The 24,390-nt window shown below is 38.2% G+C and overlaps 1 protein-coding gene across 3 annotated transcripts; it reads left to right on the top strand.

Annotated features, from left to right (window-relative positions):
* Positions 1-6,852: 6,852 nt before the first annotated feature.
* LOC128216534 (uncharacterized) lies at positions 6,853-9,931 on the top strand. 3 transcript variants are annotated; one of them, XM_052923127.1, is made up of 7 exons: positions 6,853-6,933; positions 7,424-7,525; positions 7,839-7,977; positions 8,198-8,512; positions 8,884-9,002; positions 9,389-9,490; positions 9,807-9,931. In XM_052923127.1, exons 1-7 carry the CDS (start codon positions 6,856-6,858, stop codon positions 9,924-9,926), a joined length of 975 nt encoding a protein of 324 aa, XP_052779087.1. In that variant the 5' UTR covers positions 6,853-6,855; the 3' UTR covers positions 9,927-9,931. The 3 variants fall into 3 exon arrangements, with proteins under 3 accessions (XP_052779087.1, XP_052779084.1, XP_052779085.1); XM_052923124.1 differs by having other exon boundaries at positions 8,198-8,650; XM_052923125.1 differs by lacking the exon at positions 9,389-9,490 and having other exon boundaries at positions 8,198-8,650.
* Positions 9,932-24,390: the final 14,459 nt, after the last annotated feature.

Genomic DNA, 24,390 nt, shown 5'->3' with positions numbered 1-24,390 from the left:
TCTCTATGGCAATCCAACCCTAAACAACGATTACAACTCCAAAATATTTGATACTGTTCATAAATTCATACAAGACTCGAAACGTTTCTGATCATTACATGACTTACAGTGTTTCCCCAATATGGTATGTACCCAACTTCTTTTCTTCCTTCATATTTGTCCACACCCTACTTATATATCCTTTATACTGTCACTTGTGCTTATTTTGTATCTATTATGTATCGTGTTTGAACTATTGAATCCATATCTAAAAAAACAAAACTTATTCCTATTTTTTAGCATTAGAAACAACTTGTCTCGCATAAATGATATATATCGTATAATCGTCAATCATACGCATTTTTCTGGCAAATGAGTAATTTTATTCCCTTGGAGAAGAACTCTATAAGCTTTGCTTTCGTTCCAATCCATTTCAATATTATAGACAACTTGTGTGTGTGTGTGTGTGTGTGTGTGTGTGTGTGTGCGCGCGCGCGCGTGTGTGTGTGTGTGTGTGTGTATTCTGTGTAGTTTGATTGTATATGTTGAATAACATATGTTTAAATCAAATGTTGATGCCTGCTGTTCCCATACAAATTTGTCTTAAATTGAAAGGTAATTGCTTACTAATTTTTACAATGTAAACTTAATGACCATAACTACATTATACATAAAGTTATAAAAGTTTGTATATATTTGCTCTTAATGTCAACCGAAATCGGACGTCAGCGACATATTTTGCTACAAAAGCAGGCCTTAATTTCGGGATAAAGAACGCATATTTTACTGCGCACATAACGCTTTCAAATGAAACCAAAATATCTTTGATCCAAAGGCGTTCACAATACAAATATTTGAGTTAACACCTAGAAGGAATATTGAATGAAACTTTCGTACAGTTCTTGTCTTTGTTCAATTATGTTATAACTTCAGTTATATTTACATACCTTCGTTTTAAAGAAAAAGGTTTATGATCAATGTAAAGAAAATACCCGATCATTTTAAATGAATAATGTTGATATGGATTGATTAGCCTCAAAACACAAAGAGTGTCATTTAATATTTTTATCGCTGTTTACGTTTTGACGCCTCTAACGGCATGCATGGAGTGAACAGATGTACGGTTCTCAAGAAGAACAATTCTTTGAGAGGTATAAATGTCATCTTACAAGGCATTTCATGAACATTTCGCATAACAAACGTCGTAGCAATAAGGAGAACAAGATTGCAATGGATCTTTACTATCTCTTCAGTGCAATTATGCTGACTTCATGTAAAGCAGAACTCCGAGTTCAAAACTATTTCAGATACAAAGGTCCGGGTGTGATCTCTGGCACATTAGTAAACTCTCTGACTGCGAGTTCAGGGCTTAAATGTGCATCCACGTGTTCCTCGTTGGACCATATATGTGACGCATCCCGCTACCACGGGGCCACCAAGAAATGTGAACTCATGTCAAGTAACCCAAACGGAACTGTGCAGTGGACTAACAGTCCAGACTGGAAGGTTTATACTTCTCAGGTATTTGATTCTGTTTCAACTAATGCCGCTAAATAACCGTCAAAAGCAGTTTAAAAAACACTTTTCCGCTCGTCCTTCATTTACACATTTTCTCACAAACACTCTCGTTTAGAATTTTAGATTTAGAACCATAATGCAAGAACTATACGTAATTCTGTTATAGTATTAATCGTCACCTTAGCCTAATATGGAAGTGTTTATTATCTCCTCAAAATATATGAATGTATATGAAAAAAAAGTTATTATCCTAAGATGGATACATGATATAACACTATATCGTGTCTATAAAACCTTCAGGCATACTGTTTTGTAGTTGTCGGTAAATGATGTTTTTAGAATTAAAGCTAAATGCATTTACGTTATGTTATGCTTTGTTCTGTTTGTCAAAGATGTATTGTCTTGTGTTTTAAACGTGTGGATTTCTTCTGACAATTTTAATTAAGCAATCTGATTTTGCTATTATGTTTTCTTCAGCCGGTATCATGTGGACCGGGATGGTATGAATATGGTTCTTCGTGCTATATTGTCGAAACAACGGTTACCAGTACATGGCAGACGGCTCGTGATGATTGCGCAGCCCTGGGCGCGCACCTGGCTGTTATTACCGATGCTGCTGAAAACACATTTATCGTGAACCTGTTGACGTCGCTCAATATCGGCTTTCCGGTTTTCTGGCTCGGTGGAAACGACATCGCTGTCGAAGGAACCTATGTTTGGGAAACGGCAGAGCTGTTTGTTTTTTCAGCTTACTCTCCAACCAGTATTCACGGTATAGATAGGAACTGCATAAACATAATACCGTCTCAAGGCTGGTACGACGATGACTGTACACTGTTTTTGTATCATGTGTGTGAACGCAATTCTGGTTGACTGAATGGGCGTGAATGAAATACTAATTGAGCATGTACAATTCAAGACTCGGATATGTCGCATCTTTAAATGCATTAGATGTATTTGATGTTGTATTGTATTGATTCCGTGTTTTACATTTGTACATTAAACTTTTTTATAAAGCATAAGGTATCATACGGGAGCAGAAAACGACAGAGTCATTAGACGTTTGTGTATTTCAACCTTGTGTACGAAAGACAGGTGTCATATTTAGCTTTTGTGTCAATATAAGTTTTAACATTACGAATAATTTGTACTGTTTTAAAATCGCACCAACATTTTATGTAAATTTTTGAAGGAAGTGAAACACAGTGAATTTCATTAATCTATATTTGCCGTTAGAAATTTAATGGTCATTTGGGTAAAAAGCATATAAAATGCACACAATCAGAATCTGTTTTAAGCATAGAAAGAACGCTGAACTAAACATGTGATACCAACAAAAGTGACGGGCTCACAGAGAGTCGTAACGGTCAGTGTCTGCATTACTGACACGCTTATTGCCGAAAATTATTAACGTATGCATAAGTATTATTTGTGACGGTTTATAATAATACCTTTATTTCTTAAAATAGGTTTAAAAACTAATAGAATATTAACTTAATATAACTTAACATCTGAGTTTTAATAAAATTAAATTTTGATATTTATTTCAAATTTATAGTACTTTTTCTGCTTACCTGTATTCTTAAATACATACAACATTGATGTAACAATTAATCACAAACTAATGCTTTAAAAAAGTGTAACCCAACTGTTCTTTTTGTGTGATCAAAATATAACTTAACATCTGAGTTTTAATAAAATTAAAGTTTGATATTTATTTCAAATTTATAGAACTTTTTCTGTTTACCTGTATTCTTAAATACATACAACATTGACGCAACAACTAATTACAAACTAATGCTTTTAAAAAGTGTAGCTCAACTGTTCTTTTTGTGTGATCAAAATATAACTTAACATCTGAGTTTTAATAAAATTAAAGTTTGATATTTATTTCAAATTTATAGAACTTTTTCTGCTTACCTGTATTCTTAAATACATACAACATTGACGTAACAATTAATCACAAACTAATGCTTTTAAAAAGTGTAGCCCAAATGTTCTTTTTGTGTGATCAAATATAACTTGACATCTAAGTTTTAATAAAATTAAAGTTCGATATTTATTTCAAATTTATAGAACTTTTTCTGTTTACCTGTATTCTTAAATACATACAACATTGACGTAACAACTAATTACAAACTAATGCTTTCATCACGTGTAGCCCAACCCATTTATTTTTTTGTGTGATCAATATGTAGGTTTATGGAAACTTTGTGTTGACAATATATAAATAAACTGATATATTGTAACTAGTTATCAACAAAACCTCCCGTCAACACACACGCACACACACACACGCACACAGGCACACACACGCACACAAGCACACAGGCGCCCACACGCACACAGGCACACACGCGCCCACACAAAGACATACTTGGATCAAAAACACCAGAATGCATCATGTTGAACTTAAAGTGGCAAGCAAAATTCCTGGATGTTGGAGACGCTCCTGATTATTTTTATTATAAAAACACACGCACGCACGCACGCGCACGCACGCAGGCACACGCACGCACACACACACACGGGGTTCAGTTATGGTCGAGTAGGTTGATCGCATTTCTGAAACATTGTTGTGAAAATAATGTATTTGCATTTGTGTAGGGGTAATACCTTTTGAGAAACATGCGAACACAATATGTTTCAGTCAAAATGTAATAAAGTCAAAGGATATTTCCATTTTTAGACTGAGGGAAATTTCAAATAAATCACAGGTGTAGAACATTCCATGCTGACCAACATATTGCAAATGTGCGGGTACCAGCCGTTTGTATAAAAATATTTGTGTAGTAGGGCTCAAACCTGCAAAGATGATTTTGAAAACGATTTCGCCTCAGAAAAGACAATTTTACTAACAATTCGATAGGTTATATCGCATTGAAAATTCCAAAAAAGTATTTTTAAGTAATTAATTACTTGAATAGGATGATTTTACATTGATACATGGCAGGACACATTTGCATTCGTAATTTTCGTATATTTTCAGTGATTGGATTTGAGAAAAGACTTTTGGGATTCAATTTGTTTTTCTTTGAACAGTGTTAAAAAAATAAGGCTTGTCTCGTCTACCTGTACACGATTTCAGTGCTTTTATTTACAAAGGCGATCAAGATGTTGATCGGATCCAGACGAGATATTATGCCGGTATCATTGCAACCTAGTTTAGGAAATACATAATGATCAAAGGTCATGTTCAAGTTTTGACAATATGAACATATATGAACAACAGCAAAAACGAATCCAGTAATCGAAAGTTTCATCAGAAACTCCGATCAATGGCATAAAACACAACAACAAACAATCACAATCAAGGATTGTTAGGTACCGCCTTGGAACGGTCAGTAAAATGTAAATATACTGGGGTAAAAACTAGTTTGTGTGCACAACCTCACTGTTATTCCAACAATCCCGAATAAAGTAAAAACGTAAATGGAAAAACTTATCAAAGAATGCATTAACTTGACGAAACTTAATAATGAAACAATTAGTATTCACACTAATATGGCAATTCAATACTACTACTACTACTACTACTACTACTACTACTACTACTACTACTACTACTACTACTACTACTACTACAACTACTACTACTACAACTACTACTACTACAACTACTACTACTACTACTATTACAACTATTACCTCCACTTCTTCCACCACTGCTTAAATATTACAATTAAGCATATAACCATTGATGGAACAAGCCATTATGAAACACAAAAATCATTCCAACTTATAAGTAAACTTCAAATATTCACCGACCAAATACAGACATCAACAGCAAATGAGAATTTTCGTACACCAGAGTGATGACGCTATGCGTAGATTTATCATTATCAAACCTCTGATGTATGAGAATCCAAATGAAAGAAGATAACAGTGTGAATGGTGATACTTTCACCAGACACAGCTCGTCCATCAATCTGAATAGGATTTCACAATTAAACAAAGCAACAGTTCAAGTTTGATTTTTAATCAGTTGATATCATCATAGAATATGAGTCGATGCGTGTTTGCAAACTGGATCAATACATTGGGGTAAGCCATATTACTCCATTCGTCTGAAATGATGTCATTATGTAATTTATCAGACGATGGGAGAACACAGAAACAGTTGACGACATTGTGGTTGGCCAAATTAAGGCATTTGTCCTTTACATTAGTTTTAGCGATAGAGTTCTATTTAAGCCGAACTCATTGCAACGATAAGGTGACCCATTTCAAAAGGCATGCTACATGTCGATACAATGTTGGAAATGAAGATGAGTCTATATTTTTAAAAAGTTTCAGGAAAGGAAATATTAATAAAGATGTCTGTTTTGGTAAGATTTATTTTATAAAAATATAAAAATACTTTTAATGATATTTCGATAAGGCAACCATTTGAAACAAACCGTCCTTTTTAATTGCATGAGCAAGTAATCACTGTGGTTGTCCTGGTTTATTAACTCATATATTTGCGACCAAATGTGTATTAATTTTCAAATTCTCTCAATTTTAACGCATTAGAAATAATGTCTTAAAACTTGTGTACATGCTTGTTATAACATTTTCAAAATGATTTTGACTTGGTAAAACGTTCATGTTTAATCCCTACCCTTGCTATATACGTGACTGAATGTTTTCACAGTTTAATACTATACTGATAATAAACTACAAATGACCTCAAACTCATTAAATGATCTTAGTTGTAACTTACAAAATTCATTGTTTGTATTGACGTCAAAGACAGTAGCAATTTCATTAAAATTATTTCCATGACATTGACACGAGGGACATGACGGATTTTATATACAGGAGTACATATAATTTTTAATGATTGAATCACTTCCAACCTCATTGAATTTGACATATATAACATTGATCCGGAGTAGGAATTAAGACGTTTATCTAACGACCGTGTGTGTGCCTGCCGTCCGTCACGGTTAGGGCATACCTTTGACTGTACATATTAGCGATCGCTACTGTTGTTTACATTGCCGTTTGAATTCATAGTAGTTCAGAATGGGATCGGTTAAACTTCCTCAAAACCACAATAATTCCTTATTGGGTCAATGAGTTCCCTAAGCATTAATTGTACTATCTATTAACTTAAGTTAAATAAATCACGTTTGATTTGTCCATAAAATATCTGATACTTTCGTTTGAAGATCCTGCGCGTAAGGGTATTTTTATGACATTTGGGTTCTCGTGCTATTGTATAAAACTATGATACATGGCTTGTTTATTAGTAACTGTACTGTTTTTTGCTTTCTGTGTATCGAAACAACGAGCATAAAATACTAGCGTGTATAATTAAGCTCCTCTCGCCTTTTTGCATGCTCTATTCTATATTTTCAGCGTCCATTAGTAATGCTTCTAGCGTTACCGTTGTTATTTTGCGAACGCACCGAACATTCTGTTTTCCACTTCAATTATGACCCGGAAACGGTAATGTTATTTTTATTATGAACACATTCTCTTGTATTTCTGTATAATATTATATAATATTACATTGCATAAATTTTGCAAGCTTCAGATAATTGTTGCGAAAATAAAGCACTTCATTTACACTATTCTATCGATAAAAAGTACAATAATTCTGAAAGAGGCTGAATATACAAATAATCTTTCCAAAAACTATCTTTCGGATTTGATCATAGCCATATGGTTATGACGAAAATAACAACACGACATTATAGTGAACATGCAGTAAGCAATTTCTTTGACTGTAAAAACCTCAACACGTTGAGTGTGTTATTGTGCTTCAGAGGCCTTGTGTATGATAAGTGCAATTTCTTTTGATGAACTTCATATTTATTACTTTGCGACAATTACAAATGATTCCAAAGCAATTCCCTTACTTGTCAGATATACATCTCCCATTTTCAAGGCTAAACATGCTATTGTCTAATTCGAAGAGGCTTATCCTTATTTCCAGGGTTTCCTTGTTGGTTATAACACGGTCGAGTGTTTCGTAGCAAAGTTAACGGACAACGAACGAAGAGATGTTCACACGGACGCTGGACTTTATGCCTTAGAGGTTTGATATATTTAATATTTTCATTTTTGAAGTCTATTCCTGAACATTGACGAACACATTTTGCTAGGTTTATTTGCAAACAGTCGTATTTGATGTTAATCGAACTTTTTCACTTTTTATCCCTTATATTTGAGTTTTAGAATTTTCAATATATATATATATATATATATAATTGGCTAAATATACCATAATTCCGTCAAACAACAGTCCATCACTTCCGTTCCTTTATTTTTGTGTTGTTGTTTTCTTTACTTACAAGTAGTAGTAATATTTAGCAAGATATTTTTATCATAATTATAACGTTTTGTTTTAGCTTCAAATGATCAAGAACTGGATTGGAAAATTTCCAGAAATATCCATCTACCATGATGACCATTTGCTGAGTTCCTCCATAAGACAACACATTTGTTACAATAAAATAATAACGTTAATTGACAGAAGTAACACACCAAGTAAGGTGCCTTCATTTAATATTAGGAATTAAATAAAGAAAATGATGTACCGATGTATGTGATAAAAAGAAACTACGCCTGGATGTCTGTTTGAAATTAATATACCAGTTTTATATATTCGGAGATACTCAACAATGTTTTGCCATTATTAACTTAGTTCTTAGCATATTATAAGTAAATCGGTTTTAGCATGATTAGTGCAATAACTGCTTTGTTTTAGGCATGACGGGGACAACCACGATTTTGGCTCCGACGCATCCAACTCCTCACGTTTCCTCTTCTGCAACATTGGCCCAATTTGTCCATACGACCAAACTACCGCAACCGATGTCGTCTCATATTGTGGAATCAACTGTTGTGGCTTCCACATCATTTCCACAAGTTCTTACAATGTTAACAAACGCAACGTCAACCACTCTTGATATGTCTCAGAAAACCACAGTGTTGCTACCCACACAAGTACCTATAACATCCAATTATTCCGGCTCTCCGACATTTACGTATACAACAGCTTATATGTCTACAAGCGCATCAGGTATGGTATCGACCAGATCACCAACAAATTCGACGCTATTCATCCTATTTACACAATCGGGAAGGAACACTTCAATATTAGACTCAAAAACAACAGTGCAAGAAATAACAGCTACAAGTCCTCATACGACATATTTAGGTAATTTAACTGTGGAATTATTCATTTTTCCAATTCTGCATATTTCTGCTATAGAATGGTACTTCTGAAATTCTTATCAGACACTAATATTTGATATGATTCTGCACTACAGGAGGTCATAACTAGATAAGACAGCAGTGTAGCATGGTCATCATTGTTTATTCATCACCATAATTGCATTTAGACAAACTGTCGTATTCCTTAGTAAAAAAAAAATGTATCGTAAATTGCAGGAAACAAATATTCGTCTGAAAATACCATTTCCGCTTCAAAAGTACAAGCACCTTTAACAACACAATCAGCTACCCAAAGTTCACAACCGTATGTAATTTACGATGGTCCATATAAACTAGTAAGTATTCACTTTTGTTTTTGTGCGATAAATATCATGTTATTTCTGCGTTTGTTGCAAGTATTGGTTTGAGAGTTTCTTGTATTTGAATTTCTACATGGAATAAATATCTTAAGAAAATGATAGCTATCTCTTTTCATTTAGTTTGCTATGCTAAATTCAACTGAATTTACATGTTGACAAATGATAAAGCATACAGTCACTACTTCCTTTACACTATGCGTTTTTTTTTTTTTTTATAAATAGTTTATTGCATGTGCTGGCTTAAAATAATCTGCATTTTACAATGTACAACATTTTGTATACATTTGACAATGATAATGGACATACATGTATCAAATTTACAAACAGTCTGTACACTGCTATTTCAAATTGATTATTAACAGACTGAAGCTATAGTTGTTGAACCCGGAAAGTCCTGTTTTGTTCACAATTTGACAGAGGAAGAAAGGCAAATGATAACATCGGGATGTAAACAGAACTTTGAGGTTGTAAAACTTGTTTAAAAAGTAGTTAATAGTAATAAACAAACTAAATTTGATACTGGATGACGACTTCAAAATAAATTTGCCAGTATATACTAGTTATTGTCAAAACAAACAACTACGTTCAGTTTGTAGATGATGATGATGATGATGATGATGATGATGATGATGATGGTGGTGATAATGATGATGATGATGATGATGATGATGATGATGATGATGATGATGATGATGATGATGATGATGATGATGATGATGATGATGATGATGATGATGATGATGATGATTGGTCTGAATATTGATATTAATATATTTTCAGAATGCTCTCCTGAATTCAAAACTAGACCCACACAGTGGTTGGAACGTCACTGGCCAAATCGGCCACATGTCCACAGAGGTCCAAACGTTTTGTACCGGGCCCGTTTATGTTCTCTGGTAGTTTGTTAAACGGTGTTTAATACAATCTTTGAAGTAAACTTTAACTTATTGTTTTATTAACTTGTCTCGTTCAAGCGGAACAATAACGATTGATGCAAAACAATAACAATTTAAATGTGTTTTGTGCATAGTTAAAATATTAGCGCTTTTTTATTGGATTTTCAATTTATAGCTAGGTGGCCACAACATCCCTAGTTGAAAAAGCGCCCAAAATATCATTAATTAATAATAATTCATTTTTGAGCTTCATTAATAAAAATCTTTAATCCCGAATCCTTTTCTATATACCGGACGTCTGGCAGATAAACAATCGGTACTTATTATCAGACTACCTGCTGGGTAAGCAATCGGAAATATCAGATCAAGCCTATAGTTTGATTAGAACCATCGACCTCCCTCTCCGTAACTCTAACCACTACCACGAAGGTGCTAGTGCATTGCTAGTGCAAATCGGTGAATTGATGTGATAATGGGTTTTATATTTCGGATTCTGAGTTTTAGATCCAAAAAGATTTTTTAATACTGGCCCAGTTAACTGTTCTGCTTCGATATTGGTAGTGCAGTCAAAACCGGAATTATAACCTTTATGACGGCACGATTAAGATAAGACACTGCATGTGAAAGATAATACAGACGGCTCATGACCCACATCAATGTCGTTGGCGGTGAGTGTTTTCAATTTATGATAATATGCCATTTTACTTCATTTAAGATGAGACTAAGAAAAGCAAATATTGTTTTTATTAGATAGTATTATAGACGCTCAATGTCTATAATTATGAGTTTGGTTCTGTCTGCGAATCAACACGTTTATTTCCTAAAATTCATGTACGACACGAAAAGATTGAGGTGAAGTATTTGACAATGCAATGTAGTTAGAGAAACAAACATTGTGTTTACGTTTTACTAAATATATAATTACTTAAAGTGACACTCTCATTCAAAATGAATACATCAAATGTATAACAAACATAAATTTTGAGTGATAAACCTTTAACTACTTACTGAATAATGCATTTATAGAAATATTACTTAATGATAACAAGATTGTAACCGCGTATTTAATAGCTGAAAACGCAAAAATTATTAAATGATTTGTTAGTGCTGAAATATTTGCTGTGAGTTACTATAATCTCATTAGGTGGAAATACCGTGTTTTCTGCCCCTTTCTTTCAAATTAAACTCGGCATCCTTCATAAGAACCATGTTTTACATGTATTTACCCTTTTTGTATATTTATACAATTGTATTAATTGTGGTTAATCTTATTTGGGAATAATGGTGCATCTTTAAATAAAAATGGTGAATAAAGATACTGTATAAATATTAGAATAAACAGTACACCATGGTGAGAAAACATTAATTACAATGCAATGCAAATGTCATGGCGTTTTAGTTAGTATTTGGAATAACTACTAGTCGAGATAAAGAAACATAGCGAGTTATCAGTATTGCCATAGCAGTATTGCCATAGCAGTTTAATGTACTCAATTGCACTTCCAAAACATTATTTCGGAAACTGGTTTGTCGATGAGTGTTTGATGAAGCTAATCACCTAAACAAACTCCGGAAATAAAACGAGGGCGGGGCTCATTATGAAATGGTGAAGTAAAATAAAAGTTATCTTCGTTTTAAGTCTTCATTTTATGCCAACTTCCCACGTAGCATATTTGACGTAATTTATCACATGGTATACACACACTGATATTTGATAACTGACGAACAAAAGTAACAACTTAATATAGATTTTAAAAAGGAATAAAGTACTATTGTACAGAATTGAACTGTTTTTGTGCTTAAGATAATTTGTTCTGATTAATTAACTATTTCTTTTTGACGTTATTTTATAGGGGTTCTTACTGTGGATACATTTAGCAGCCTATTATGTGGGCACTGCTGAAAGTGATCGTATAGAGACGAAGAGTTTTATGTTCCTCTATGACCCTGAAACGGTATGTCTTTGCTTAAAAATACATGTAACTTCTCTCATTGTTTTAAAATTACGAACGACTTAAAAGCAGAACATGTTTATTGACTACAATTTTTGAAATGTTTTATATTAGTTTTCAGAAATGATGATTATAGTTGACGAGCCCATAAAGAATTAAGTATCTATGCTTTTTTCTAGTTAGTGAAAATCGTTTCCTTTTTTGGACGTGGATGCAACTTTAGACACGTGCCACCTTCCCGGGGGGGGGGGGGCTATTTTTGGTCTGAAATGGTGCATTGTGTTGTCACCTCTCCCCTTCCCAAAATCAGCTACTGATTAATAATATCCAAATTGAGGCTACTTCTAATTCCTCTGTAGGTATAACGCTTTTGAATAATAGGCTCCTTTAAAAAATAAGATAATATGAACGGATGTATATTCACTTTGATCTGCTTAAAGGGACTAGACACCAGATGGTCCAAACATAGCCAAAAACAGTATTTCCTCAAGCCTAGAATTGTCAATGCGAGCTAGTAGGAGGTCGATAATACATCATTTTACATGATTAAAATAGTTTACGCAACAATCATGTTGCTGTCTCATCTGTGTTTCCCCGTTTAAAATAAACACATATAAGTTTCCCAGTTATAAACATATCTGTTTATGAGTACAGAAAAATATACCGACGCTCTTTTTGAACTTACTGGGATATACGTGGTAGACAACCCCAGTAAATTTCGAATTGGAAAACTGCGCAAAAACTGCGAAGATTCATGTGTCGTAAGCGATACATCAGTAAGTACGATTTAATGCGTTGCTCACAACGATGTCAATTTTGTGTACGTTTCTTTCATTTTCCTTTTTCCCTAGCAATTGCAACATCTGGTGTCCAGCCCCTTTAATGATTTAGTCAATTTCGCTTAGAGTTTGCACATTCACAAAGTCACACGTTCGAAAATATTACAATATTTTGAACCATTTGTAATCTTATATGTGTGTAAGTTTTAGTTTAATTCCAAAATTTTCCCAAAAGGGATTTTTTGTAGGTTACAACCGATTAGCCTGCTTTGTTGCTAACTTGACAGATCTAGAGATACAGGATGTGCACACGACCTCTGGAATCATAGCTTTAGAGGTACATAAATAAAACCTTGTATAGCTAACAACGTTAATATATATCTCAAAATGCTGCAATTTCTGGATGTTAGCTCTGTTTCATGTTTTTTAGATCCCTTATGCAAGATAAAAAATGATATATTAGGGTTAATAGTACTGCGGTTGGTTCCAAGGGGTTGAATTTGACTCGAGGGAATTTTCAGATTCTGATATCACCGGGCGCAAGCCTCTACAAAAATCCACGAGAGTCGAATACGAGATTCCGGATAAATACACAGACGGATTATATGGTTATAAGTTCTGCGTATGATCAGGAATGTCCGTGGACATATTGTTTTAGATTCTGATTTTACTCGCCTAGCGCCTTGTGCAATCCGAATCTGAAAAAAAACCCACTAAAGATGAATCCAACCTCCCGGATCAAAACGAAATTTTCCGTGATGTTTTGCTTCCTTTTTTAAACGTATTTTTCATAGAATGTGCTGAAGCTGCTGTTAATAGTTTAATGAAAATTAGTCCTAAGGCAAAATGTACTACAATGATTGCTTAAAAATGAGTTGTACTCAATACCATTGCTTGTTGTAGAATAATTTTCTTTGGAATCTTGTCCAAAGTTTTAATTCCACATGTTCAATGACGAAATGCGCTCTTAAAAAAGCGTAACAACATATACGATTTTTATCAACTTTTGATGTTATGTGTTAATAAGTGTTGAGATTGAGATTGGGACTTGACTTAAGTATTTGTGTGATATTGAATCCAGATGATTGCATTATATTTAGCTGAAAATGATCAGAGACTGGATTGGTAATGTTCCTGAAATCCACATTTATGCTGACGACCCAATGCTGTCCATTCGGCTTCAACGCATGTGCAGCCACCTGCTTATCTACTTTCTAGACAGGGATACTCAAACGGGTAACCAAGTTTGCATTTCCTTTGAAATGACATCAGTATATTTCTTGTAGAAAACCGATATTACTAAAACCTGTTCTGATCCTTTCAGGCTCACAAACAACTCCAGTGATTGCTTCTACAGCACTGCATGTTCCAACAACAAAGCCTTTCGTTGTCACAGCTACAAGCCCTACAGTAGTAGGTCGGTCTGGTTAGTATTGCAAGAATATCGTTCATTGTCTGCAGTTGTAGGTCGAGCTGGTTAGTATTTCAAGTCTATCGTTCAGTCCCTGAAGTTGTAGGTCGGCCTTGTTGGTAAATTTTGCAAGCCCGTATTGCAAGTATTGCATGCCAGTTATAAGTCTAGCTTCTTAGTATTGCAAGTATATCGTTCAATGCCTGCAGTTTTTGATGGAACAGTTAGTATTGCAACTTTATCGTTTACAGTTGCTTGTCGGGCTGATTGTATTGCCAATATATCGTTCAGTGCCTACAGTTGTAGGTCGGGCTGTTTATATTGCAACTTTATCGTTCAGTGCCTACAGTTGTAGGTCGGGCTGTTTATATTGCAACTATATCGTTCAGTGCCTACAGTTGTAGGTCGGGCTGTTTATATTGCAACTATATCGTTCAGTGCCTACAGTTGTAGGTCGGGCTGTTTGTATTGCAACTATATCGTTCAGTGCATGCAGTTGTAGGTCGGGCTGTTTATATTGCAACTATATCGTTCAGTGCCTACAGTTGTAGGTCGGGCTGTTTGTATTGCAACTATATCGTTCAGTGCATGCAGTTTAGGTCGGGCTGTTTATATTGCAACTATATCGTTCAGTGCCTACAGTTGTAGGTCGGGCTGTTTGTATTGCAACTATATCGTTCAGTGCCTACAGTCGTAGGTCGGGCTGTTTATATTGCAATTATATCGTTCAGTGCCTACAGTTGTAGGTCGGGCTGTTTATATTGCAACTATATCGTTCAGTGCCTACAGTTGTAGGTCGGGCTGTTTATATTGCAACTATATCGTTCAGTGCCTACAGTTGTTTGTCGGGCTGGTTATATTGCAACTATATCGTTCAGTGCATGCAGTTGTAGGGCGGGCTGTTTATATTGCAACTATATCGTTCAGTGCCTACAGTTGTAGGTCGAGCTGGTTAGTATTGCAACTATATCGTTCAGTGCATGCAGTTGTAGGTCGGGCTGTTTGTATTGCAACTATATCGTTCAGTGCATGCAGTTGTAGGTCGGGCTGTTTATATTGCAACTATATCGTTCAGTGCATGCAGTTGTAGGTCGGGCTGTTTATATTGCAACTATATCGTTCAGTGCCTACAGTTGTAGGTCGGGCTGGTTAGTATTGCAACTATATCGTTCAGTGCCTACAGTTGTAGGTCGGGCTGGTTAGTATTGCAACTATATCGTTCAGTGCCTACAGTTTAGGTCGGGCTGTTTGTATTGCAACTATATCGTTCAGTGCCTACAGTTGTAGGGTGGGCTGTTTATATTGCAACTATATCGTTCAGTGCCTACAGTTGTAGGTCGGGCTGGTTAGTATTGCAACTATATCGTTCAGTGCATGCAGTTGTAGGTCGGGCTGTTTATATTGCAACTATATCGTTCAGTGCATGCAGTTGTAGGTCGGGCTGTTTATATTGCAACTATATCGTTCAGTGCATACAGTTGTAGGTCGGGCTGGTTAGTATTGCAACTATATCGTTCAGTGCCTACAGTTGTAGGTCGGGCTGGTTAGTATTGCAAGTATATCGTTCAGTGCCTACAGTTGTAGGTCGAGCTGGTTAGTATTGCAAGTATATCGGTCAGTGCCTACAGTTGTAGGTCGGGCTGGTTAGTATTGCAAGTACATCGGTCAGTGCCTACAGTTGTAGGTCGAGCTGGTTAGTATTGCAAGTATATCGTTCAGTGCCTACAGTTGTAGGTCGAGCTGGTTAGTATTGCAAGTATATCGGTCAGTGCATACAGTTGTAGGTCGGGCTGTTTATATTGCAACTATATCGTTCAGTGCATACAGTTGTAGGTCGAACTGGTTAGTATTGCAACTATATCGTTCAGTGCCTGCAGTTGTAGGGCGGGCTGTTTATATTGCAAATATATCGTTCAGTGCCTACAGTTGTAGGTCGAGCTGGTTAGTATTGCAACTACATCGTTCAGTGCCTACAGTTGTAGGTCGGACTGTTTATATTGCAACTATATCGTTCAGTGCCTGCAGTTGTAGGTCGGGCTGTTTGTATTGCAAGTATATCGGTCAGTGCCTACAGTTGTAGGTCGAGCTGGTTAGTATTGCAACTATATCGTTCAGTGCATTCAGTTGTAGGTCGAGCTGTTTATATTGCAACTATATCGTTCAGTGCATGCAGTTGTAGGTCGGGCTGGTTAGTATTGCAAGTATATCGGTCAGTGCATACAGTTGTAGGTCGAGCTGGTTAGTATTGCAACTACATCGGTCAGTGCCTACAGTTGTAGGTCGGGCTGTTTATATTGCAACTTTATCGTTCAGTGCATGCAGTTGTAGGTCGGGCTGTTTATATTGCAACTATATCGTTCAGTGCCTACAGTTGTAGGTCGGGCTGGTTAGTATTGCAAGTATATCGGTCTGTGCATACAGTTGTAGGTCGAGCTGGTTTGTATTGCAACTATATCGTTCAGTGCATACAGTTGTAGGTCGGGCTGTTTGTATTGCAACTATATCGTTCAGTGCCTACAGTTGTAGGTCGGGCTGTTTATATTGCAACTATATCGTTCAGTGCATGCAGTTGTAGGTCGGGCTGGTTAGTATTGCAAGTATATCGGTCAGTGCATACAGTTGTAGGTCGGGCTGTTTATATTGCAACTATATCGTTCAGTGCCTACAGTTGTAGGTCGGGCTGTTTATATTGCAACTATATCATTCAGTGCATACAGTTGTAGGTCGGGCTGGTTAGTATTGCAAGTACATCGGTCAGTGCCTACAGTTGTAGGTCGAGCTGGTTAGTATTGCAACTACATCGGTCAGTGCCTACAGTTGTAGGTCGGGCTGTTTGTATTGCAAGTATATCGGTCAGTGCATACAGTTGTAGGTCGAGCTGGTTAGTATTGCAACTATATCGTTCAGTGCCTACGGTTGTAGGTCGAGCTGGTTAGTATTGCAACTATATCGTTCTGTGCATTCAGTTGTAGGTCGGGCTGTTTATATTGCAACTATATCGGTCAGTGCATACAGTTGTAGGTCGGGCTGTTTATATTGCAACTATATCGGTCAGTGCATACAGTTGTAGGTCGAGCTGGTTAGTATTGCATTTATATCGTTCAGTGCATTCAGCTGTAGGTCGGGCTGTTTATATTGCAAGTATATCGTTCAGTGCATGCAGTTGTAGGTCGGGCTGTTTGTATTGCAACTATATCGTTCAGTGCATGCAGTTGTAGGTCGGGCTGGTTAGTATTGCAAGTATATCGTTCAGTGCCTACAGTTGTAGGTCGAGCTGGTTAGTATTGCAAGTATATCGGTCAGTGCCTACAGTTGTAGGTCGGGCTGGTTAGTATTGCAAGAACATCGGTCAGTGCCTACAGTTGTAGGTCGAGCTGGTTAGTATTGCAAGTATATCGTTCAGTGCCTACAGTTGTAGGTCGAGCTGGTTAGTATTGCAAGTATATCGGTCAGTGCATACAGTTGTAGGTCGGGCTGTTTATATTGCAACTATATCGTTCAGTGCATACAGTTGTAGGTCGAGCTGGTTAGTATTGCAACTATATCGTTCAGTGCCTGCAGTTGTAGGGCGGGCTGTTTATATTGCAAATCTATCGTTCAGTGCCTACAGTTGTAGGTCGAGCTGGTTAGTATTGCAACTACATCGTTCAGTGCCTACAGTTGTAGGTCGGACTGTTTATATTGCAACTATATCGTTCAGTGCCTGCAGTTGTAGGTCGGGCTGTTTGTATTGCAAGTATATCGGTCAGTGCCTACAGTTGTAGGTCGAGCTGGTTAGTATTGCAACTATATCGTTCAGTGCATTCAGTTGTAGGTCGAGCTGTTTATATTGCAACTATATCGTTCAGTGCATGCAGTTGTAGGTCGGGCTGGTTAGTATTGCAAGTATATCGGTCAGTGCATACAGTTGTAGGTCGAGCTGGTTAGTATTGCAACTACATCGGTCAGTGCCTACAGTTGTAGGTCGGGCTGTTTATATTGCAACTATATCGTTCAGTGCATGCAGTTGTAGGTCGGGCTGTTTATATTGCAACTATATCGTTCAGTGCCTACAGTTGTAGGTCGGGCTGGTTAGTATTGCAAGTATATCGGTCAGTGCATACAGTTGTAGGTCGAGCTGGTTAGTATTGCAACTATATCGTTCAGTGCATTCAGTTGTAGGTCGGGCTGTTTGTATTGCAACTATATCGTTCAGTGCCTACAGTTGTAGGTCGGGCTGTTTATATTGCAACTATATCGTTCAGTGCATGCAGTTGTAGGTCGGGCTGGTTAGTATTGCAAGTATATCGGTCAGTGCATACAGTTGTAGGTCGGGCTGTTTATATTGCAACTATATCGTTCAGTGCCTACAGTTGTAGGTCGGGCTGTTTATATTGCAACTATATCATTCAGTGCATACAGTTGTAGGTCGGGCTGGTTAGTATTGCAAGTACATCGGTCAGTGCCTACAGTTGTAGGTCGAGCTGGTTAGTATTGCAACTACATCGGTCAGTGCCTACAGTTGTAGGTCGGGCTGTTTGTATTGCAAGTATATCGGTCAGTGCATACAGTTGTAGGTCGAGCTGGTTAGTATTGCAAGTATATCGTTCAGTGCCTACAGTTGTAGGTCGAGCTGGTTAGTATTGCAACTATATCGTTCTGTGCATTCAGTTGTAGGTCGGGCTGTTTATATTGCAACTATATCGGTCAGTGCATACAGTTGTAGGTCGGGCTGTTTATATTGCAACTATATCGGTCAGTGCATACAGTTGTAGGTCGAGCTGGTTAGTATTGCATTTATATCGTTCAGTGCATTCAGCTGTAGGTCGGGCTGTTTATATTGCAAGTATATCGTTCAGTGCATGCAGTTGTAGGTCGGGCTGTTTGTATTGCAACTATATCGTTCAGTGCCTACAGTTGTAGGTCGGGCTGGTTAGTATTGCAAGTATATCGTTCAGTGCCTACAGTTGTAGGTCGAGCTGGTTAGTATTGCAAGTATATCGGTCAGTGCCTACAGTTGTAGGTCGGGCTGGTTAGTATTGCAAGTACATCGGTCAGTGCCTACAGTTGTAGGTCGAGCTGGTTAGTATTGCAAGTATATCGTTCAGTGCCTACAGTTGTAGGTCGAGCTGGTTAGTATTGCAAGTATATCGGTCAGTGCATACAGTTGTAGGTCGGGCTGTTTATATTGCAACTATATCGTTCAGTGCATACAGTTGTAGGTCGAGCTGGTTAGTATTGCAACTATATCGTTCAGTGCCTGCAGTTGTAGGTCGGGCTGTTTATATTGCAAATATATCGTTCAGTGCCTACAGTTGTAGGTCGAGCTGGTTAGTATTGCAACTACATCGTTCAGTGCCTACAGTTGTAGGTCGGACTGTTTATATTGCAACTATATCGTTCAGTGCCTGCAGTTGTAGGTCGGGCTGTTTGTATTGCAAGTATATCGGTCAGTGCCTACAGTTGTAGGTCGAGCTGGTTAGTATTGCAACTATATCGTTCAGTGCATTCAGTTGTAGGTCGAGCTGTTTATATTGCAACTATATCGTTCAGTGCATGCAGTTGTAGGTCGGGCTGGTTAGTATTGCAAGTATATCGGTCAGTGCATACAGTTGTAGGTCGAGCTGGTTAGTATTGCAACTACATCGGTCAGTGCCTACAGTTGTAGGTCGGGCTGTTTATATTGCAACTATATCGTTCAGTGCATGCAGTTGTAGGTCGGGCTGTTTATATTGCAACTATATCGTTCAGTGCCTACAGTTGTAGGTCGAGCTGGTTAGTATTGCAAGTATATCGGTCAGTGCATACAGTTGTAGGTCGAGCTGGTTTGTATTGCAACTATATCGTTCAGTGCATACAGTTGTAGGTCGGGCTGTTTGTATTGCAACTATATCGTTCAGTGCCTACAGTTGTAGGTCGGGCTGTTTATATTGCAACTATATCGTTCAGTGCATGCAGTTGTAGGTCGGGCTGGTTAGTATTGCAAGTATATCGGTCAGTGCATACAGTTGTAGGTCGGGCTGTTTATATTGCAACTATATCGTTCAGTGCCTACAGTTGTAGGTCGGGCTGTTTATATTGCAACTATATCATTCAGTGCATACAGTTGTAGGTCGGGCTGGTTAGTATTGCAAGTACATCGGTCAGTGCCTACAGTTGTAGGTCGAGCTGGTTAGTATTGCAACTACATCGGTCAGTGCCTACAGTTGTAGGTCGGGCTGTTTGTATTGCAAGTATATCGGTCAGTGCATACAGTTGTAGGTCGAGCTGGTTAGTATTGCAAGTATATCGTTCAGTGCCTACAGTTGTAGGTCGAGCTGGTTAGTATTGCAACTATATCGTTCTGTGCATTCAGTTGTAGGTCGGGCTGTTTATATTGCAACTATATCGGTCAGTGCATACAGTTGTAGGTCGGGCTGTTTATATTGCAACTATATCGGTCAGTGCATACAGTTGTAGGTCGAGCTGGTTAGTATTGCATTTATATCGTTCAGTGCATTCAGCTGTAGGTCGGGCTGTTTATATTGTAAGTATATCGTTCAGTGCATGCAGTTGTAGGTCGGGCTGTTTGTATTGCAACTATATCGTTCAGTGCATGCAGTTGTAGGTCGAGCTGGTTAGTATTGCAAGTATATCGGTCAGTGCATACAGTTGTAGGTCGGGCTGTTTATATTGCAACTATATCGGTCAGTGCATACAGTTGTAGGTCGGGCTGTTTATATTGCAACTATATCGTTCAGTGCCTACAGTTGTAGGTCGAGCTGGTTAGTATTGCAACTATATCGTTCAGTGCATTCAGTTGTAGGTCGAGCTGGTTAGTATTGCAACTATATCGTTCTGTGCATTCAGTTGTAGGTCGGGCTGTTTATATTGCAACTATATCGGTCAGTGCATACAGTTGTAGGTCGGGCTGTTTATATTGCAACTATATCGGTCAGTGCATACAGTTGTAGGTCGAGCTGGTTAGTATTGCATTTATATCGTTCAGTGCATTCAGCTGTAGGTCGGGCTGTTTATATTGCAAGTATATCGTTCAGTGCATGCAGTTGTAGGTCGGGCTGTTTGTATTGCAACTATATCGTTCAGTGCCTACAGTTGTAGGTCGGGCTGGTTAGTATTGCAAGTATATCGTTCAGTGCCTACAGTTGTAGGTCGAGCTGGTTAGTATTGCAAGTATATCGGTCAGTGCCTACAGTTGTAGGTCGGGCTGGTTAGTATTGCAAGTACATCGGTCAGTGCCTACAGTTGTAGGTCGAGCTGGTTAGTATTGCAAGTATATCGTTCAGTGCCTACAGTTGTAGGTCGGGCTGGTTAGTATTGCAAGTATATCGGTCAGTGCATACAGTTGTAGGTCGGGCTGTTTATATTGCAACTATATCGTTCAGTGCATACAGTTGTAGGTCGAGCTGGTTAGTATTGCAACTATATCGTTCAGTGCCTGCAGTTGTAGGGCGGGCTGTTTATATTGCAAATATATCGTTCAGTGCCTACAGTTGTAGGTCGAGCTGGTTAGTATTGCAACTACATCGTTCAGTGCCTACAGTTGTAGGTCGGACTGTTTATATTGCAACTATATCGTTCAGTGCCTGCAGTTGTAGGTCGGGCTGTTTGTATTGCAAGTATATCGGTCAGTGCCTACAGTTGTAGGTCGAGCTGGTTAGTATTGCAACTATATCGTTCAGTGCATTCAGTTGTAGGTCGAGCTGTTTATATTGCAACTATATCGTTCAGTGCATGCAGTTGTAGGTCGGGCTGGTTAGTATTGCAAGTATATCGGTCAGTGCATACAGTTGTAGGTCGAGCTGGTTAGTATTGCAACTACATCGGTCAGTGCATACAGTTGTAGGTCGGGCTGTTTATATTGCAACTATATCGTTCAGTGCATGCAGTTGTAGGTCGGGCTGTTTATATTGCAACTATATCGTTCAGTGCCTACAGTTGTAGGTCGGGCTGGTTAGTATTGCAAGTATATCGGTCAGTGCATACAGTTGTAGGTCGAGCTGGTTTGTATTGCAACTATATCGTTCAGTGCATACAGTTGTAGGTCGGGCTGTTTGTATTGCAACTATATCGTTCAGTGCCTACAGTTGTAGGTCGGGCTGTTTATATTGCAACTATATCGTTCAGTGCATGCAGTTGTAGGTCGGGCTGGTTAGTATTGCAAGTATATCGGTCAGTGCATACAGTTGTAGGTCGGGCTGGTTAGTATTGCAAGTATATCGGTCAGTGCATACAGTTGTAGGTCGGGCTGTTTATATTGCAACTATATCGTTCAGTGCCTACAGTTGTAGGTCGGGCTGTTTATATTGCAACTATATCATTCAGTGCATACAGTTGTAGGTCGGGCTGGTTAGTATTGCAAGTACATCGGTCAGTGCCTACAGTTGTAGGTCGAGCTGGTTAGTATTGCAACTACATCGGTCAGTGCCTACAGTTGTAGGTCGGGCTGTTTGTATTGCAAGTATATCGGTCAGTGCATACAGTTGTAGGTCGAGCTGGTTAGTATTGCAACTATATCGTTCTGTGCATTCAGTTGTAGGTCGGGCTGTTTATATTGCAACTATATCGGTCAGTGCATACAGTTGTAGGTCGGGCTGTTTATATTGCAACTATATCGGTCAGTGCATACAGTTGTAGGTCGAGCTGGTTAGTATTGCATTTATATCGTTCAGTGCATTCAGCTGTAGGTCGGGCTGTTTATATTGTAAGTATATCGTTCAGTGCATGCAGTTGTAGGTCGGGCTGTTTGTATTGCAACTATATCGTTCAGTGCATGCAGTTGTAGGTCGAGCTGGTTAGTATTGCAAGTATATCGGTCAGTGCATACAGTTGTAGGTCGGGCTGTTTATATTGCAACTATATCGGTCAGTGCATACAGTTGTAGGTCGGGCTGTTTATATTGCAACTATATCGTTCAGTGCCTACAGTTGTAGGTCGAGCTGGTTAGTATTGCAACTATATCGTTCAGTGCATTCAGTTGTAGGTCGGGCTGGTTAGTATTGCAACTTAATCGTTCAGTGCCTACAGTTGTAGGTCGAGCTGGTTAGTATTGCAACTTTATCGTTCAGTGCATTCAGTTGTAGGTCGGGCTGTTTGTATTGCAAGTATATCGGTCAGTGCATACAGTTGTAGGTCGGGCTGTTTGTATTGCAAGTATATCGGTCAGTGCATACAGTTGTAGGTCGAGCTGGTTAGTATTGCAACTATATCGTTCAGTGCCTACAGTTGTAGGTCGAGCTGGTTAGTATTGCAACTATATCGTTCAGTGCATTCAGTTGTAGGTCGGGCTGTTTGTATTGCAAGTATATCGGTCAGTGCATACAGTTGTAGGTCGGGCTGTTTGTATTGCAAGTATATCGGTCAGTGCATACAGTTGTAGGTCGGGCTGGTTAGTATTGCAAGTATATCGGTCAGTGCATTCAGTTGTAGGTCGGGCTGTTTGTATTGCAAGTATATCGGTCAGTGCATACAGTTGTAGGTCGGGCTATTTGTATTGCAAGTATATCGGTCAGTGCATTCAGTTGTAGGTCGGGCTGTTTGTATTGCAAGTATATCGGTCAGTGCCTGCAGTTGTAGGTCGGGCTTTTTATATTGCAACTATATCGTTCAGTGCCTACAGTTGTAGGTCGAGCTGGTTAGTATTGCAAGTATATCGGTCAGTGCATACAGTTGTAGGTCGGGCTGTTTGTATTGCAAGTATATCGGTCAGTGCATACAGTTGTAGGTCGGGCTGTTTGTATTGCAAGTATATCGGTCAGTGCATTCAGTTGTAGGTCGGGCTGTTTGTATTGCAAGTATATCGGTCAGTGCATACAGTTGTAGGTCGGGCTGTTTGTATTGCAAGTATATCGGTCAGTGCATACAGTTGTAGGTCGGGCTGGTTAGTATTGCAAGTATATCGGTCAGTGCATTCAGTTGTAGGTCGGGCTGGTTAGTATTGCAAGTATATCGTTCAGTGAATGCAGTTGTAGGTCGGGCTGTTTGTATTGCAAGTATATCGGTCAGTGTCTGCAGTTGTAGGTCGGGCTGTTTGTATTGCAATTATATCGGTCAGTGCCTGCAGTTGTAGGGCGGGCTGTTTATATTGCAACTATATCGTTCAGTGCCTACAGTTGTAGGTCGAGCTGGTTAGTATTGCAAGTATATCGGTCAGTGCATACAGTTGTAGGTCGGGCTGTTTGTATTGCAACTATATCGTTCAGTGCATGCAGTTGTAGGTCGGGCTGTTTGTATTGCAACTATATCGTTCAGTGCATTCAGTTGTAGGTCGAGCTGGTTAGTATTGCAAGTATATCGTTCAGTGCCTACAGTTGTAGGTCGGGCTGTTTATATTGCAACTATATCGTT

This window comes from Mya arenaria, chromosome 14 (assembly GCF_026914265.1).
Source record: "Mya arenaria isolate MELC-2E11 chromosome 14, ASM2691426v1".
Lineage (NCBI taxonomy): Eukaryota > Metazoa > Mollusca > Bivalvia > Myida > Myidae > Mya > Mya arenaria.
The sequence above is the reverse complement of the archived record's forward strand: the minus strand, read 5'-3'. Positions and strand labels throughout refer to the sequence as shown.

What these genes read in the sequence shown, in the direction of transcription:
- LOC128216534 (XM_052923124.1), top strand. Translation starts at nt 6,856, where the DNA reads ATGCTTCTAGCGTTACCGTTGTTATTTTGCGAACGCACCGAACATTCT. An exon ending in TCCTCATACGACATATTTAG is followed by an intron (nt 8,651 to 8,883) that starts GTAATTTAACTG and finishes CGTAAATTGCAG; the next exon opens with GAAACAAATATTCGTCTGAA. An exon ending in GATGTAAACAGAACTTTGAG is followed by an intron (nt 9,491 to 9,806) that starts GTTGTAAAACTT and finishes ATATATTTTCAG; the next exon opens with AATGCTCTCCTGAATTCAAA.